The sequence below is a fragment of the Vipera ursinii genome, assembly GCF_947247035.1.
Source record: "Vipera ursinii genome assembly, chromosome: 3".
NCBI lineage: Eukaryota > Metazoa > Chordata > Lepidosauria > Squamata > Viperidae > Vipera > Vipera ursinii.
Genome location: NC_139516.1, coordinates 121,519,807 through 121,536,027, shown reverse-complemented (window position 1 = coordinate 121,536,027; position 16,221 = coordinate 121,519,807). Strand labels below are relative to the sequence as shown.

General features: G+C 36.7%; 2 protein-coding genes across 3 annotated transcripts in view; one reads left to right on the top strand and one right to left on the bottom strand.

Annotated features, from left to right (window-relative positions):
• The window catches only part of CRNKL1 (crooked neck pre-mRNA splicing factor 1), a 30,164-nt gene extending 21,468 nt beyond the window's left edge, over positions 1-8,696 (top strand). Inside the window, exons 11-16 of one of the 2 annotated variants that reach the window (XR_014492249.1) lie at positions 1,169-1,270; positions 2,554-2,802; positions 3,302-3,496; positions 5,530-5,641; positions 7,668-7,778; positions 8,287-8,696. Coding sequence is in view for 1 of the 2 variants with exons in the window: in XM_083360619.1 (XP_083216745.1) it covers positions 1,169-1,270; positions 2,554-2,802; positions 3,302-3,466 (516 nt within the window). In the remaining variant the exon portion in view is untranslated. Of the gene's footprint in view, positions 1-1,168; positions 1,271-2,553; positions 2,803-3,301; positions 4,965-5,529; positions 5,642-7,667; positions 7,779-8,286 lie in introns of those variants that run through there. The other variant, XM_083360619.1, reaches the window with a different exon arrangement.
• Positions 8,697-13,187: 4,491 nt separating this feature from the next.
• The window catches only part of RIN2 (Ras and Rab interactor 2), a 73,700-nt gene continuing 70,666 nt past the window's right edge, over positions 13,188-16,221 (bottom strand). The window contains exon 12 of the mRNA XM_083358330.1: positions 13,188-16,076. Coding sequence (XP_083214456.1) covers positions 15,756-16,076 — 321 coding nt within the window. The 3' untranslated portion in view covers positions 13,188-15,755. The remainder of the gene's footprint in view (positions 16,077-16,221) is intronic.

Genomic DNA, 16,221 nt, shown 5'->3' with positions numbered 1-16,221 from the left:
AGTCCATCGTTGAGTTTATGCAACTTTCAAAGGGTCTATCCACCTTGGAATTAGACGTTAAGGGGCAATACAGCTTGATGTCATCTGCATAATGATGGCACCTGACTCCAAATGACTGGCCCCATCGGTCTCATTGTTAAATTGTATAAAGACAAGATAGAATCCTATGAAACACCGTAGGTCCAGTGACCCAGTTATTGAACTGTAATTTCACAGTACTGCCTTCTGGGTATGTCCTCCCAGAAAGAACTAAGACCACTGCAAATTAGTGGTGACCTCAAAACTCAGTCCTGTCATATGGCCCAGAAAAGATCACTGAAAACCATCGGGCAATTCCAAGAGATTCTCCCTCATATAGTTTCCAGCCTAGGTCTCCCACCTAGGTTATTTTGAGTAGTCTCAAAACCATATCCTGGATGAAATAACCTATTAGAATTGATCCTGATCATTTCCACCTAGAGTTCAACTCTGGAGGATGGTTAGTTAAGGTACATCAAGGTCTTGGTCTCAAACCAAGGAAACAAAGATACAGTCATGCAAATTCACTAGGCGACTGGACCAGCCACATCTCTTAGGTGCAACATATATCACAGAGTTGATGATACAGGGATAAAATGAAGAGAGAACCTCATCTAAGCTCCTTTGAACTGTCAAGTTAAACCCTCTAAAACAGGGGTGTCAAACTCAATTTCATTGAGGGCTGCATCAGCATTGCGGTTGCCCTCGGGGCCGGGTGGGTATGGCCAGGGTGGGCGCGGCCTTCTGGGTGGGCGTGGCTAGAGTGCATATGGCCTACTGGGTGGGTGTGGCCAGCTCTACATCATTCGCATCAAGGGTGCCTATGGGGCCCTGGGCAGGAGTGGGGCAGATCTGAGGGTCTCTGGCAGGAGGAGGGTCTCTGGGCCAGGGCCAAGGCAGTGGGGGCCGTTCCCTCACTGTTTCCAGGATGGCTTCGCGGGCCGCATGAAACCACTTTGCGGGCCGCATCCGGCCCCCGGGCCTTGTGTTTGACATGTCTGCTCTAAAACAAGTACCTAAAATATAGTTGTTCAGAAGTTTTTTTTCTCCATGTGTACCCGTTATTTTAGGCACTTTTTATATGGATTTATTTTTTATAAATTCCCTTTTACATTCCAAATTGGAAGAATAGAGTTTTTTCTTCTCCTAGGTGCTTTGGAAATCTTACATAGACTTTGAAATTGAACAAGAGGAATATGAGAATACAAGAAATTTATACAGGAGGTTGCTTCAGCGAACACAGCATGTTAAGGTAAGGACTCCGCCAAAGCTAAATTCCATTCTGGCTGTAGTAGCACTAATTGTGCACACTTTTGCAACTGAAATAAATACAGAGAAGGTGGCACCGGATTTTAACGTAGCCAATTTTAAGTGAGTTTTTCTTAATAAATGATTTTTTTTTTAAAAAAATTATTTTATGAGAAGTTTTTTAAAAAATAGAAAAACTGATTAGAAGAAAGCAGTAAGAAAAACTGCAGTCTAAACTTATGCATATTGTAAATTATGTTTTACACATTGATCTATTTAAATAGTCCTGCTCTTAAAGCTCTGCAAAGTTTTCAAGTTTGGAATGGCTGAGAAGGCTAGTTCCAAGGCCCATATCTGCCTCTTTAAAAAATACTCACTGGAATGGCCTTTTGCACTTCTATTATACTTCCGGGAAATGATTTCACCTTTAGGATAGCATGAAAGAGTTGGTTAGCTTCTAATCAAGTTATCTGCCCCTGTTTTAAGAATAAACATGGTAACATTTTTAAATGTTAAAATCTAATTGAAATAGTATTCCCATTTTTATGTTAAATGTTGATGGAAGCATTTAATTAGAAAAAAGATGAGTGAAAAATTCAGTTTTGTTCATTTTTAACATAAGGACTTGGTAGAGACCTGCTACTTATTTGAACAAGCCGGCCTGGTCTGATGGGTTTGAGGTTTTTTAATATTAACTGTATTAATTTTATTGGAATTGGGCTGTATTCTTTTTTAACTTTTGTGCGTTGTATTTTTATTGTATTTGCCCTGTACACCGCCCTGAGTCCTTCGGGAGAAGGGCGGTATAGAAATTAAATTATTACTAGTATTACTATTTATCTTTATCCATAAGGGAATCTCAGGCTGCTCGACAACATTGACTTGATTCTGGTAGCAGCATGGCAAAGTCTGGCTGTTCTTTATACCTACTTTATATGTACTTCTTCTCATCTTATTTGAAAAAAGGAGAAGATCAACATTTGACTCCGATTTTCTTTTCCTTATTCTCTTTTAAATATACTTCAGTTTTGGTAGTATGTTTCCTTTGGGGAAAAAATACTATTAAGTAATTTTATACAGTGCTTATATTACAAGTCCTAATCTAAAATAGTCTGAAATCCTTTCTAAAAATGACCAAAAATGTACAGTGCCAGAATAGGTGACATACATTTAGAATTTCATTAATTGAGAGAAGTCCTAGACAGAGAAAGACTATAATAAGTATGTGACAACTTATTGTAAATACATAGATTAGCTATTTATCATAATATGCTCTTTTTATTTCAGGTATGGATCAGTTTTGCTCAATTTGAGCTCTCAGCAGATAAAAGGAACAATTTACCACGATGCCGGCAAATATATGAAGAGGCAAATAAAACAATGAGAAATTGTGAGGAGAAAGAAGAGAGGCTTATGCTCTTGGAATCTTGGAAAAACTTTGAAGAGGAGTTTGGAACAGGATCCAGCAGGGAACGAGTAGACAAACTGATGCCTGAAAAAGTAAAGAAGCGGAGAAAACTTCAGGCTGAAGATGGGGTAAGGCGTCCACCTAGAAATCTGGCTTTCCACAAGTACTTTATGTAATATAGCAGTGTAACAAATGCAGGTAGACCTTGACAAAATAGACAGTTTTCCCCCTCTTCCCTCTGTTTATTCTTTTTGATTGATACTGATAAATTAGAGTGAGTGCAGAGAATCTACAGAATATAAAGCTGTACTCTGTGACGCATGTGAAGGATGCAACAGTTTATTTATATTTCATAACAAAGCTTCGTGTTCGGGAAATATTATTCAGGAAAAATCACCCTAATAACATTAGGATCTATTCAGATAACACAGAAGCTTCTGTACATCCAGTAGAGAGAGAAGATATTTCCTTAGCGCTCTCAAGATTTTCAAACAAGCGATATCTGTGGCCTAAATTGGTCTTTAATGCACTTTGTAAAAACACCAAATGCTGTGTGGTAATGTCACATAGTTTAAAACCATTCTTCTAAAAATGGAGGTTTGATTATGTCCACGCTTTTCTTTCTAGTCTGATGCCGGCTGGGAAGAATATTATGATTATATCTTCCCAGAAGATGCTGCCAATCAACCCAACCTCAAACTGCTTGCAATGGCTAAACTCTGGAAGAAGCAGCAACAGGATGAAAATCCGGAGACAGATCCAGACAAGGATATTGATGAAAGCAGTCCCTAACAATATCTTTGATTTCTTCTTTTTTATATTGTACAGATTTTTGCTAATAAACTATTTCCCCCCCCCCCAAAAAAATTGCTCATGCTTGAAGTGAAAGAGGCATGTTTTTAACGTAAGCATTTAAAGAGTAATGTAATATAAGAGTAATGGATAGCTGTGATTACTCATAATAGAGCTGAAAAATCAGCAGCAAGGAATAATTGCCCTTTGAGGAAAGAAAAGGCAGATCTCGTGATCTTTAACTTAGAAGAAAGACAAATAAAATGACATTATACATGTGCACAAAATTCAAGTGAAGAAGGGTTTTTTCATTCTCATATTACTAAAATCTGGGATCATTCACTGAAATTGAACAGCTGGAGATTTGGGGCCAATGCGAAGCTTTTGAGAGCATGTACAATCAGCCAATTACAAATATTTATCAGCAGACAATTTTACAAGGTTATATTCTTTCTCAGAATTCAAACATTAGAGTAAGGGACATAATCAGGTAATTTTAATTGCAGCACAGTACAAATCAAATAAGTGCTATTATCACTATTAAGTTCAAAGGATAAGGAAATAAGTATCAAGATGTTCAGAGCCTATTCCGAGATTTTAAAAACTTAAGGGTGGCTTATAAAGAATAGCACACCTGAGGCCAACTTATCACAGAAACAAATAGAAATGACAGCTTTTACCCAAGAAATTCATGATCTTCAGCCAAGCACTGTTAGTACTACCGTACTTTCTTGGAATTGTGGTTGTTTACTTACTTCAAGCAATAACCTACGGTACTTCTGAATAGTTTTTTAAGGTGTTCTGACAGCTATCTGGTACTTCTTTAGTCTTTCCACTTTCATTTTTAGCTTGGAGGAGCAGTGGTCTTATGGATCTGCTGGCTATGCTTCCCTTTCACAGAAGAAACTGATTCAGACAAGAACTTTGGGCTATGTCCTGGCCCCTTAGTCAAGTTCTTATTTCTGTTACTCTATTACTTCCTTGCAAAAGAAGCCTTCTGGGAAAGCCACTTATAAGTCATTCTTTGCTCTCTATTCCAACTCTCCAGTATGTTCCTAATGCACATCTTCCTTCTCAGGGCCATTCAAGAGGTAGCAAAAAATGTAGCTCAGGGGTCTTCAAACTTGGCCCTTTTATAACTTGTGGACCAATTCCCAGAGTTCCTCAGCCAGCATGCTCAGAGTTGAAGTCCACAAGTTATAAAAGGGCCAAGTTTGAAGACCCTGACGTAGCTCATAATATTGTGATATCACGTACTTGTATTCTTGGGGAAGTACAAAACTCTGAAGCTTGTGTCAAGATGTTTATTTGGAACAGAGGCTGGCTGTTGATGGCTATGTAATCTATGTGACTTTTTGGGGATAGGTGGCAATTTCCATTTTATTCTCTAAGAATAATTATGGGGACAAAAGGCATTCTTGTAAATAAAAATGTTAAATATTGATACTTTGTAGCATGCTTATTTTCCTTTTTCTAATTAAAAGGATCTGGAAAAATATCTTGAAGTGTGACTGTACTTCTGCACACTTTCAATTTACTTGTCAGTTATATTTTCCTGGCAATTACTTATTTACATTTTGCAGTGGTTATTTTCTTATATTTCTGTACAGGTTTTTAAAATGGTAAAATTATTAGATATTTTGTTGCATGTTGATTGATATATTCTTTCCTTAAAGTGAAATTCAACAACACTCTTAAAGTTTAAAAAAAGACAACAGTTTCTATTTTTATCTATGTTAATTGCCCTATAATATAGATTCATAATACTCTCAATAACAATTTTATTTTTAAATCAGTTGCATTTCAGCAATCTAAAATTGTAAACCCCCATATGTATTTTATGTATACATCAAGGCAATAACATTTCATTTTTAACAAAGTAAGAATCAAAGTAATATCAAATTGGGTGTTAATGGCTTTTGAGTTAGTCCATTAAAAAAATCCCTCCATATAAAGTGTAATCAATTAATCTCCAATTTAATAATATATTTTTAAAATGTTTTCCAAGAATATAAGATAAATTCTTTGTATGTTCTATTGTGTGATTTCACATGTACCTCGAGTGATGAAACAAAAAGCCCACTTTCATCTCGTCAGGAAAAAACAACAACAAAATCTTCAAATAAGTTACATAAAATTTGAAAAGCTGTCTACAATAGTCTTTTTCAAGGCAAGGTATATTATCCAAAGAATTTTAACAAGCTAATTTAATATCCTTTTATTAACAATATATAATTTGCTTTTACTATCATTGATACAATCTAGAATTCTACCTATTGGATGAAAGGAAAACAAGTTTTTTTTAATACAAAGATGTTCCAAAAGGAGTTGCATCTGGAAATTAAAGGGCTAGATAGGAGACCATTTAACAATAATAGCAATATTTACGGTTATGAATGGATAGGGCTGCTATTTTCAACTAGTTTGGCAGGTTTCAACAAAACAGGTGCACATAAATGTAGCATGTTTAGCAAACCCTTAGAAATTTGTGAGAAAATATTTTTTATTCAGGAGACTAATAATGATTCAGGATGTACAGGTGAAACTCGAAAAATTAGAATATTGTGCAAAAGTTCATTTATTTCAGTAATGCAACTTAAAAGGGGAAACTTAATATATGAGATAGACTCATTACATGCAAAGCAAGATAGTTCAAGCCGTGACTTGTCATAATTGTGATGATTATGTCGTACAGCTCATGAAAACCCCGAATCCACAATCTCAGAAAATTAGAATATTACATGCAATCAATAAAACAAGGAGTGTACATAGAACAATATCGGACCTCTGAAAAGTATAAGCATGCATATGTACTCAGTACTTGGTTTGGGATCCTTTTGCAGCAATTACTGCCTCAATGCAGTGTGGCATGGAAGCTATCAGCCTGTGGCACTGCTGAGGTGTTATGGAAGACCAGGATGCTTCAATAGCGGCCTTCAGCTCGTCTGCATTGTTCGGTCTCATGTCTCTCATCTTTCTCTTGGCAACGATTCTCTATGGGGTTCAGGTCAGGCGAGTTTGCTGGCCAATCAAGCACAGTAATCCCATGGTCATTGAACCAGGTTTTGGTGCTTTTGGCAGTGTGGGCAGGTGCCAAGTCCTGCTGGAAAATGAAGTCAGCATCCCCATAAAGCTCGTCTGCAGAAGGAAGCATGAAGTGCTCCAAAATCTCCTGGTAGACGGCTGCATTGACCCTGGACTTAATGAAGCACAGTGGACCAACACCAGCAGATGACATGGCTCCCCAAATCAACACAGACTGTGGAAACTTCAGACTGGACTTCAAGCATCTTGCAGTGTGTGCCTCTCCATTCTTCCTCCAGACTCTGGGTCCTTGGTTTCCAAATGAGATGCAAAAGTTGCTCTCATCAGAAAAGAGGACTTTGAACCACTGAGCAACAGACCAGGTCTGTTTTTCTTTAGCCCAGGTAAGACGCTTCTGACGTCGTTTGTTGTTCAGGAGCGGCTTGACAAGAGGAATATGACATTTGAAGCCCATGTCCAGGATCCGTCTGTGTGTGGTGGCTCTTGATGCACTGACTCCAGCCTCAGTCCACTCCTTGTGAAAGTCCCCAACACTTTTGAATGGCCTTTTCCTGACAATCCTCTCCAGGCTGCGGTCATCCCTGCTGCTTGTGCACCTTTTTCTTCCACACTTTTCCCTTCCACATAACTTTCTATTAATGTGCTTTGATACAGCACTTTGGGAACATCCAACTTCTTTTGCAATTACCTTTTGAGGCTTTCCCTCCTTGAGGGTGTCAATGATGGTTTTCTGCACAACTGTTAGGTCAGCAGTCTTCCCCATGATTGAGATTCCTACTGAACCAGACTGAGAGACCATTTAAAGGGTCAGGAACCCTTTGCAGGTGTTATGGCTTACCAATTAGCTGATTAGAGTGGGACACTTTGAGTCTAGAATATTGCACCTTTTCACAATATTCTAATTTTCTGAGATTGTGGATTTGGCGTTTTTATGAGCTGTACGCCATAATCATCACCATTATGACAAATCACGGCTTGAACTATCTTGCTTTGCATGTAATGAGTCTATCTCATATATTAGTTTCCCCTTTTAAGTTGCATTACTGAAATAAATGAACTTTTGCACGATATTCTAATTTTTCGAGTTTCACCTGTATAAACGTAACCAATAAAATTTTTCTTTCAAAAAATCTTTTTCCCATGACTCAACCTCCAGGCAATTCTACGTGGATGACTGAGAATCCACTGATAATCACCAGATGTTCAAAAGCAAAAAAAATTCTACAAATCCCTCTAACAGCAGATAGGATACAAGGCAAAAAAATTTGTAAGTTTTCACTTTATTTAGTAAGAATTTGTTTCTTCTTTTTGATATTTTTAACTGATTAAACTAAAGAAAATATTTCCTCATTCCAAAATCCTTAGTTTGGAAACTGCTGTTCATAACAAAAACCTTGGCTTTGTGATAGCTGTTAACTGAACAGCAGTGGGTGTATTCAAAAAGGAAAAGGAAAGTCATGAGATTGTAGAATTTCTAATTTGAGAACTTTTAATAACTGCTGACTTTTCAAGTTAGCTTACATTGCTTTCTAGATTTATGGTATAACAGATGCCTGCCTTTAGTTCTAAAATGGTTTTCTATTTAAGGTGTTGAGCAATTTTTTTACTTTTTTATTATAGGGCAGTTTTACAAACTTTTCAGTCATGGGCCTCTGAATAAATATTCAGAAAATACATGGGTGTATCCATTTCTTTAGGCAGGATCTCCCACATAATAGGAAATTTCTTAATTTTTAGATTTGGAAAAATTACAAATTTTAAATTTTGTCTTTCAGGAAAATATGACCAAACTCTTTCTAGGTGGAATCTCTTCATAGGCTAAAACAGCTACAACTTCTTCAAGGCTAATATATACAATATATATTCTTAATATGTTTCTGACTAATTATCATTTAGAGAACCAGTTTGGTATAATGGTTAATGCATCTGACTAGATCCCAGGAAACCATGAGTTCCAGTCCTGCCTCAGGCATGAAAACCAGCTGGGTATCTCTCTTAGTCCAACCCACCTCAAGATTGTTGTGAGGAAAAAGAAGGTGGAAGGAGTGTTAGATGTTTTCTGACTTAAGTTATACAAATAATAAAAGTGGGATATAAATAAAAAAAATTCTGACAGCAAACCTAAGGAATATTTGGAAAATTCCAATAAATCAAATATCTCCAAGCCAATATCCTAACTGTTCCTCTAAACCAGGAGTCTTCAAACTTGGCCCTTTTATGACGTGTGGACTTCAACTCCCAGAATTCCTCAGCCAGCGTGCCTGGCTAAGGAATTCTGGGAGTTGAAGTCCACATGTCATAAAAGGGCCAAGTTTGAAGACCCCTGCTCTAAACTTACTAAAAGTTCTATTGTATACAGTATATAGACATATTACCAAGCTTCCCCTGTTGAAATCTTTTTTTTTTTTGCTGGCTTATGCCTCCAAAACAGAAATGATTAAGTTCAAGAGACTTCCAGGTATTTAGTATCCCTGGCCAACTCATATTTCGGAAAATCCCTAAGTAAAGGTGACATAATCTTCATAAGGTAAAACAGTTTTTCTGCAAACATTGCTAAGCACATTGATTTGTGCTTTAAATGGTAAGCCGCCCTGAGTCTTCGGAGAAGGGCGGGATATAAATGGGATTTAAAAACACACACCATAAATGCACAGTTAGGTCACATCCAAGCATGCGCCCCCCTCCCCTCCCCCGCAATAGTGTTTTCTTAGCTGGGGAAAAGACGGCTTCTAATATTCCACCCTGGAAACGATGCTTTTGCCTTGTGATTCCACCTCAAGACACTGCAGTGCAGCCAATGGCAGGTTGCCCTCTATCCACGGGGCAAGAAACAGTGAGTTAGTTCTGTGTTGGCAAAATTGCGGCTGCAGTTGGTTCTGCTGCTTTCCTAAGAGCAGGGGTCTTCAAACTTGGCCCTTTTATGACTCATGGACTTCAACTCCCAGAATTCCTCAGCCAGCATGCCTGGCTGAGGAATTCTGGGAGTTGAAGTCCACGAGTCACAAAAGGGCCAAGTTTGAAGACCCCTGCCTAAGAGAGCTGGCCTTTAAATTCTTCTGACCTTCAGACCTCCTCCGATGAAAAGAATGGAGCAAACAAACACCCCGAGCAAGCCTGTTGTACAGAGAACAGCGTGCCAAGCGACCCGGAAATACTTTCCTCGATTTTCACTCAAACGGGGGCTTGAGCTGTTTTGCGTGATGCTCCGCCCCCTAGCGTCAGAAGGGGAATAAAAAAGGGATAAACATAGAGGTAGTAAATTAGGTTTAGCAACGATTTCGTAAGCGTAACTGCAACTTTGTCGGCTACGACACCCTCGTTTTCTACTCTTGCTGTGGGTACAGCACGTCGTCGTTCACTCGCGAAGAAACCTTTGGAAGCAGTTCAGTGTTGTTTTGAGTAAAATGCGTGGCCTTCAACTCCCAGAATTCCCCAGGCAATAACTGACTGGTGGATTCTGGGAATTGAAGTCCACATATCTTCAAGTCGCCAAGTTCATAAACACTGAGCTAGGCGATTTTTTCTCCCATTTGAAGAGCACCTACGCCATTTGTTTAGGTTTATTTTATTTTATTTTAATTCTAAATCTCAAGGGTTTCAATTCGTAAGACATTGCCGCCCTCGCGTTCAGAATGCCAAGCGGATCGGGACAGATGCATTTAAGGAATAGCTGTCAAAGGGCAACACAACAGAACAGCCCGGTTACACCGTCGCACGCTCACTACTGTATTTTTAGATCCGAGACTAGATCCAGTTCCACAATCTTTTGAATAGAGCAGTTTCCTCTTGTTGCAAATTTTTTCTTTGGGTTTGGTGGGCAAACGAGTGAAATTAAAACACCATGTACTTAAAACTCTGGGATTTTGGCGTGTCCGATAGTTCCTCTAATGACGGTTTCCCTTGCGGGATACAGCAATCATGGGCATTGCACAACTGTCCCTAGGTTTCGTTTACGAACTTTTTCTGATTTAAGCAAAAGAGAGAATGGGAAGACGTAAGATTACTAAGCAATATGACGACAAAGTCCTTTCCCTCGAAAACTTTTGTGTATTACCAAACTGGAAATCGGAAAAAACAGCACGTATTCTTTCTGTTTCAGATGATATTTTTCTCAGAATCTGAAATCATCAAATTATGGACAATTCACAACAGCCAAACATCTGTTTTTGGTAGTGTGGCTCTGAGGCACTGAATTTTTTTATATATTATTTGATTTTGATTTTTTAACATACATTTATATTTTCTCTACCATCCAAAACTATAATCAAGTCATAGAACACAACAGCCTGAATGAAGAAACTGGTAAAAATCAGTTCAGATTTATTTATTGTTATATTTAGTTGTATTAAAATGTGGATTCAAAGGACATGACAAAATTCCACCTATTTTTTTATATTAGACCTGTCTAGAAACAATTAAATCATAGAAAATCTCCATTTGCATAGAATGAGAAATAACAATTCAACTATTTGCTGTACCCAATAGAAAAATATGGATCTGAAGCTTAAATCTTAAGGATTGGATTAAAGCAGGGAATTTAATAGATTGCCAGGATGCATCTAAAAATATAGAATCATAGACATTGAATGAGTCTCACATTTTTTTCTTGGAATCTACTGTTGGCTTTGTGACATCTGTCTATATGATGTGGTTTAAGTGGAATCTGAAGAAATCAAAAGGATCCATGCTTTGGATCTATATTTTTGCATCATCATAAACCTATTGGATCTATGAATGTCCAGTAATAATTTATTCTCTATAAAACAACTTATGTGATGTTAGATGAGTTACAATTGAATACTATGTAAAAATCATGAAGATCCATATTGATCTTATTTTTGGTCCAGATCCAGGTAAGCCTCTTTTGGAAGAAATGAGTATCATACTATTGCAACAAAAGTCCCAGCCTTCTGATGTTCAGTTCAGAAATTTATTTTTGGATTTTGATGTTCACTTCCCAATTCATTCAAATAGAGTGGTTCAAATTCAAATTTATGGCTCACTCTATTGTCTAGATTTAAGACAGAAGCTTAACTTTTATTGTAATTAGTTATCTCTTTTAGACTTCAATACAGTTGCAGAAAAACTGCAAAAATTATATTCTCCAACTACTCTGATTTTGGGGACTGTAAGGACCTGCCTTAACTAGATCTCCCAAGAAAGCAGAACTCTTGAAACAGGCATGGTTTCAAAAGGAATTTTTATTGAGAGTTAGTGATATCAGGAAGGCCAAGCAAGGTCTGAAGAGTTCGGGCACGAAAGGTTACATCAAAAAGCCTATTCAGGTCTCCTCCCCCCAGTGACTTAGTGCCGTTCTCGAGGTCTCTCTTGGTTTCATTTCCCAACAGTCCCACACTGGAGATAAGACAGATGTTTTCATGCCACATTCCTTTCACATGGAAGGAAGCTAAAGCAGAGCAAGGCAAATACATTCCCCGAAACAAGCCCACTTCCAACAGAATGGCAGGCCCTGAAAATGAATACATAGGCATAAGCAATAAACAGTAGGAAAATCAATTTGAGGGGTCCTGACAAGGACAGAAAATAGTTTGGGGGTGGAGCAAATTTGTTGTCATCCCACTCATGGTGCCTGTGATCCTGATTAAACTACTTCTGAATTAAAAATAACCAAGTCTTGAGATTCTACTTGTAATGACCTCTCCAGTATACATGAGACACCTCTTGGTTCCTTGAGTCATCTACAGCTAAATGTTGTTTACTCATGGGGTGCACTGAGTAGAGTCAAATAGGTTATGAAAATATGTACATATTGTGAGTTTGGATCCTAGGTCTTCTTTCTTGGCCTCTGTCGTGACTAATTTTCCCTCTTCCACCTTCAAAAGGTTGAGTGGGTGGAATATGAGCTCAGATCTCCTGTTTCCCAACCTTGTGCCCCGATAGAGGTTATCTGACTGAACATTTCTTATCACTCTTATTGCCTGTCCTTGCTCCTCCTTTTGGCTGTTTAGGAAAAATAAACATTGAGCTGTCAACGCTGCTAATGTTGGATATTCTTGCTTTGACAACAGATGGAAATGCAGCCATTGTTCTCTATTGCTTTTAGAGTTAGTTTATGCTAGGAGGGGGAATGTGGATGAGCTAGTCATAACAATAATAACTCAGCCGTGGGAACCCAGGGTCATTGGGCCGAGTTGATAGACTTTTGGCAGGCTGGAGAGCTAGGGAGAAAGCCTGCACTTCAAGCTAATTGGGGAATGTGATTTATGACTGTTTATTGGAGGAGGGAATGGTGCTTTGTTACTTTGTGTCCAGGGGAGGGGAATTTAGTTTTTGGTTTCGACTATGTAGTGCCGATACTTTGTTTCTCGAATAAAAGATTCTTTAAGGTGAACAATGCCTCGAAGTTCTTTTGAAGAGTTTCATCTGTCGGAACCATGACATGAGCCTTCAATCTGTGTACTTTTTACAGGTAACTAGTTTACAGAACTAAAAAATAAGTATTCCATTTTTCAAAACGATTGCTTTATATGAAAATATTTTCTTTAGTACCATTGTCAATACTGTGTCCTCAGGCTACTGTATATTAAAGGGGCTTTTATCATTATATCTGGACAAGACACTGCTTATAGAAAAACTTAACACAGCTTGAAACAAGTAAGCTTCTTTGGTTGGAAGCAGTTTCATCAATAGCTTTATTTGCAGCATAATCCTAAAAGCATATTGACAAAAATACACTTGCAATGTTAGACTGGGTGAGGAAAAATTCAGATAGCAGTAGGTGGCAGCAAAGAGGTAGCATGTTCTGTGCTTCTGTTGCTATCCAGCAGTTGTCTGGATTTATACAGCCCAGGTATTATTGCCTTACAATGTAGAAAAGGTTTGTTTTATCATTTACTAAATTAAACAAAAAATACATTGAACCAACAATTACATGGCAAATCAAGCATAAAGCATATGCATCTTGTGCAACAGAACATATTAGTGTATGTAGGTCAGATATTTTTGATAGCCCCAGAGTATTAAGATACTGTAATAATTCCTCAGAAACCTGCAAGGCATTCTAATTGTCCAGTTAGATAGAATAATGGAAGCCTTTTCCTTCTTTCTTTCTTTCTTTCTTTCTTTCTTTCTTTCTTTCTTTCTTTCTTTCTTTCTTTCTTTCTTTTTCTTTCTTTCTCTTTCTTTCTCTCTCTCTTTTCTTTCTTTTTACAAATAGATATATATAATCCAGCATTTTCAGTAATTTATTATGTGAGTGCTGGATTGTCACACTTAAAAGAGTTTAATGTCATTGTTCTGAGATAGCCATGTGCATTTTCCCAGATTCTTTCTGCATTTAAAGATTAAATTGCTCGTGTTATCTAGTTAGGAGAAATTCTCTTCCAAATGCAGACAGGTTTTTTTTAATCTCTTTTTATGTAGAAAAGGAGGCATCACTTTTTTTAAGAAACTGATTCAAAATCATTGTCCATGTTTATCTCTTACTATTATCCCTTATTTGAAACTCTTCTCCCGTCACTGAATGCTGACTGTTTAATCTCTGTGATTCTTTGCTTCCTGGAAAAGTCATAATTTCACACTTTAGAAGTTACTTTCTGACTATTATTGGAATACATCTAGTTTCTAACTTTAACAGTTCAATCTTTTTGTTAATAAATGGAATGAGAAGTCAAATAAGGAATATTTATTTTTATTTTGTGATTAGATTTTTTATCTATTTATATTTATAAGTAAGGTAACAAACATTCATAATATTCCTTCCTCCTTCTATTTCCCTCATAACAACAACCTTGTGAGGTGGGTATGTGCTATCGATTTTAACAATTTTGTTTGTATTCATTCAAAGAATAAGAAGTTTTTGTAAATACTACACATCTGAGATTCACACAGCCTCATCCCAAGAACTTTAGCCTTGAACAATTTAATATCCTTAGCTCTGATATTTTTTAAGTACAAAAGTACAATTTCTATCAAAATTCCTACTGAAAGCAAAATTTACAGTTTTAATTGTGTTTGATGGGCTTGCTTCCGAATTGTGGCAAAACCTTTAACCGATCAACTCATTTTCCTGCAGCCTTTAACACAACAGATGTCAGAGCAGTATTTCTATAGCTGTTTAAAAATAAAAATGATTAGTTCACAAATTTCTTCATGTTTTAGAAGAAGCCTTATACTTCAGACCGGATATAGTTTCACAATATTATGTTTGATATAGTGACAGACTGTCCTCTTGGAAACCAAATCACACTTCTGCAAATATATATTGAACTACTCAAGAGAAAAAGAAACACCGCTCCTCATTTTCAAAACATGGTTACAGTATATGCATCAATCTTATTAAATAAAGACCAAAAAATCCTGTACTAATTCTGAACACTTCCATACTATATTTCTGGAAGTTGAGTCATGGCAAATGGACTTTTTTTTAAATGGTTTGAAATGTTTCACTGCTTATCCAAGTAGCTTCTTCAATCTTCTTCTTCCCTAATATATGTGAATCTTAAACCAAACTTACTCTTTTTTGACATACCTACTTGCTATAACCATCTTTTCCAGAAACATGTCTATAGGACATAACCATCTTCTTATAACTGAAGTCTGAATAACCAATTTCAAAAATGCTTAAAAATCATTTTTAAAAATATGGTTTGACATTTTAGAAAGCTAGATATTAATACATAATTAAATAAAAAACATCACTTACTCTAAAACCAGCAAGAGATTTATTTTCTATTTTGTGTTAAAATCACATGCATAATTATAGAATATTTTATCATTAAAAAAATACTTTACAAACATGACAGTTTACCTGCAACTGCTATAAAATTTCTTGAAATATATATAAAAGTTGCTTTCAATAAAATAATAATAAAGCAACTGTTTTAAAAAAGATTGTTATCCATATTTTTACTGATGCTCTGCATCGGAAGATAATGCATATATACACTGATTAAATGATCAACCTAACAGTTAGTTTAAAAGAAGTCAGATCCACTGCATATGCAATTGAAAATAATGCATAAAATAAAGATAGAGTAAAACTCACTACAGATCTGCAGGTGATGGTACTGAGAAGTCACAATGTCAGGTTGCAACTGGTGAATGCTATGTTCTGCTTTCAAAGAGCCAGTAAACCTGGATGTCAGCATTTTTTTTGTAGATTATGTATAATCACTTATAGTAATTCATAATTCATATTTTTACTAATCAGTAGGGTTTAGAGAATATGGATCATTTAATTTCAACTCCCAGTCAATTTATATGACAATTAAAATAATTGGCTTTAAGTATTTTGGTCACTGTTGTCATTCTGGAATATTGCCCCGTAAGGATCACTGTTGATGCGCTTATAAACAAAATGGAAGACCTGAGGCTGTGGCCGACTGTGCAGTTCAGCTTTGATTTTTTGGGGATAGGTATCTTCTGTCAGTTGCTGCCAAGTGCCGTCAATAAAAAGAAACAGGCTAAAGTTCTCAGGATTATCCACTTTAAACTTCTCAGCACAGAGCTGACAAACATCTTCTGTAGTAATATATGGCCTCACTAGCAATGTTTTTCCTGTGCAGCCACTGTTGATTTCCTGAAATGCAACTCGTAGGTAGTTCTGGGGAGTGGAAAAATATATGGGAAAAATTAAAATATACACTCAGGAGCAAAGCATTCAATGCTGCATCTTGTACCAGTACAAACAAATTATTATTATTATTATTATTATTATTATTATTATTATTATTATTATTATTATTATT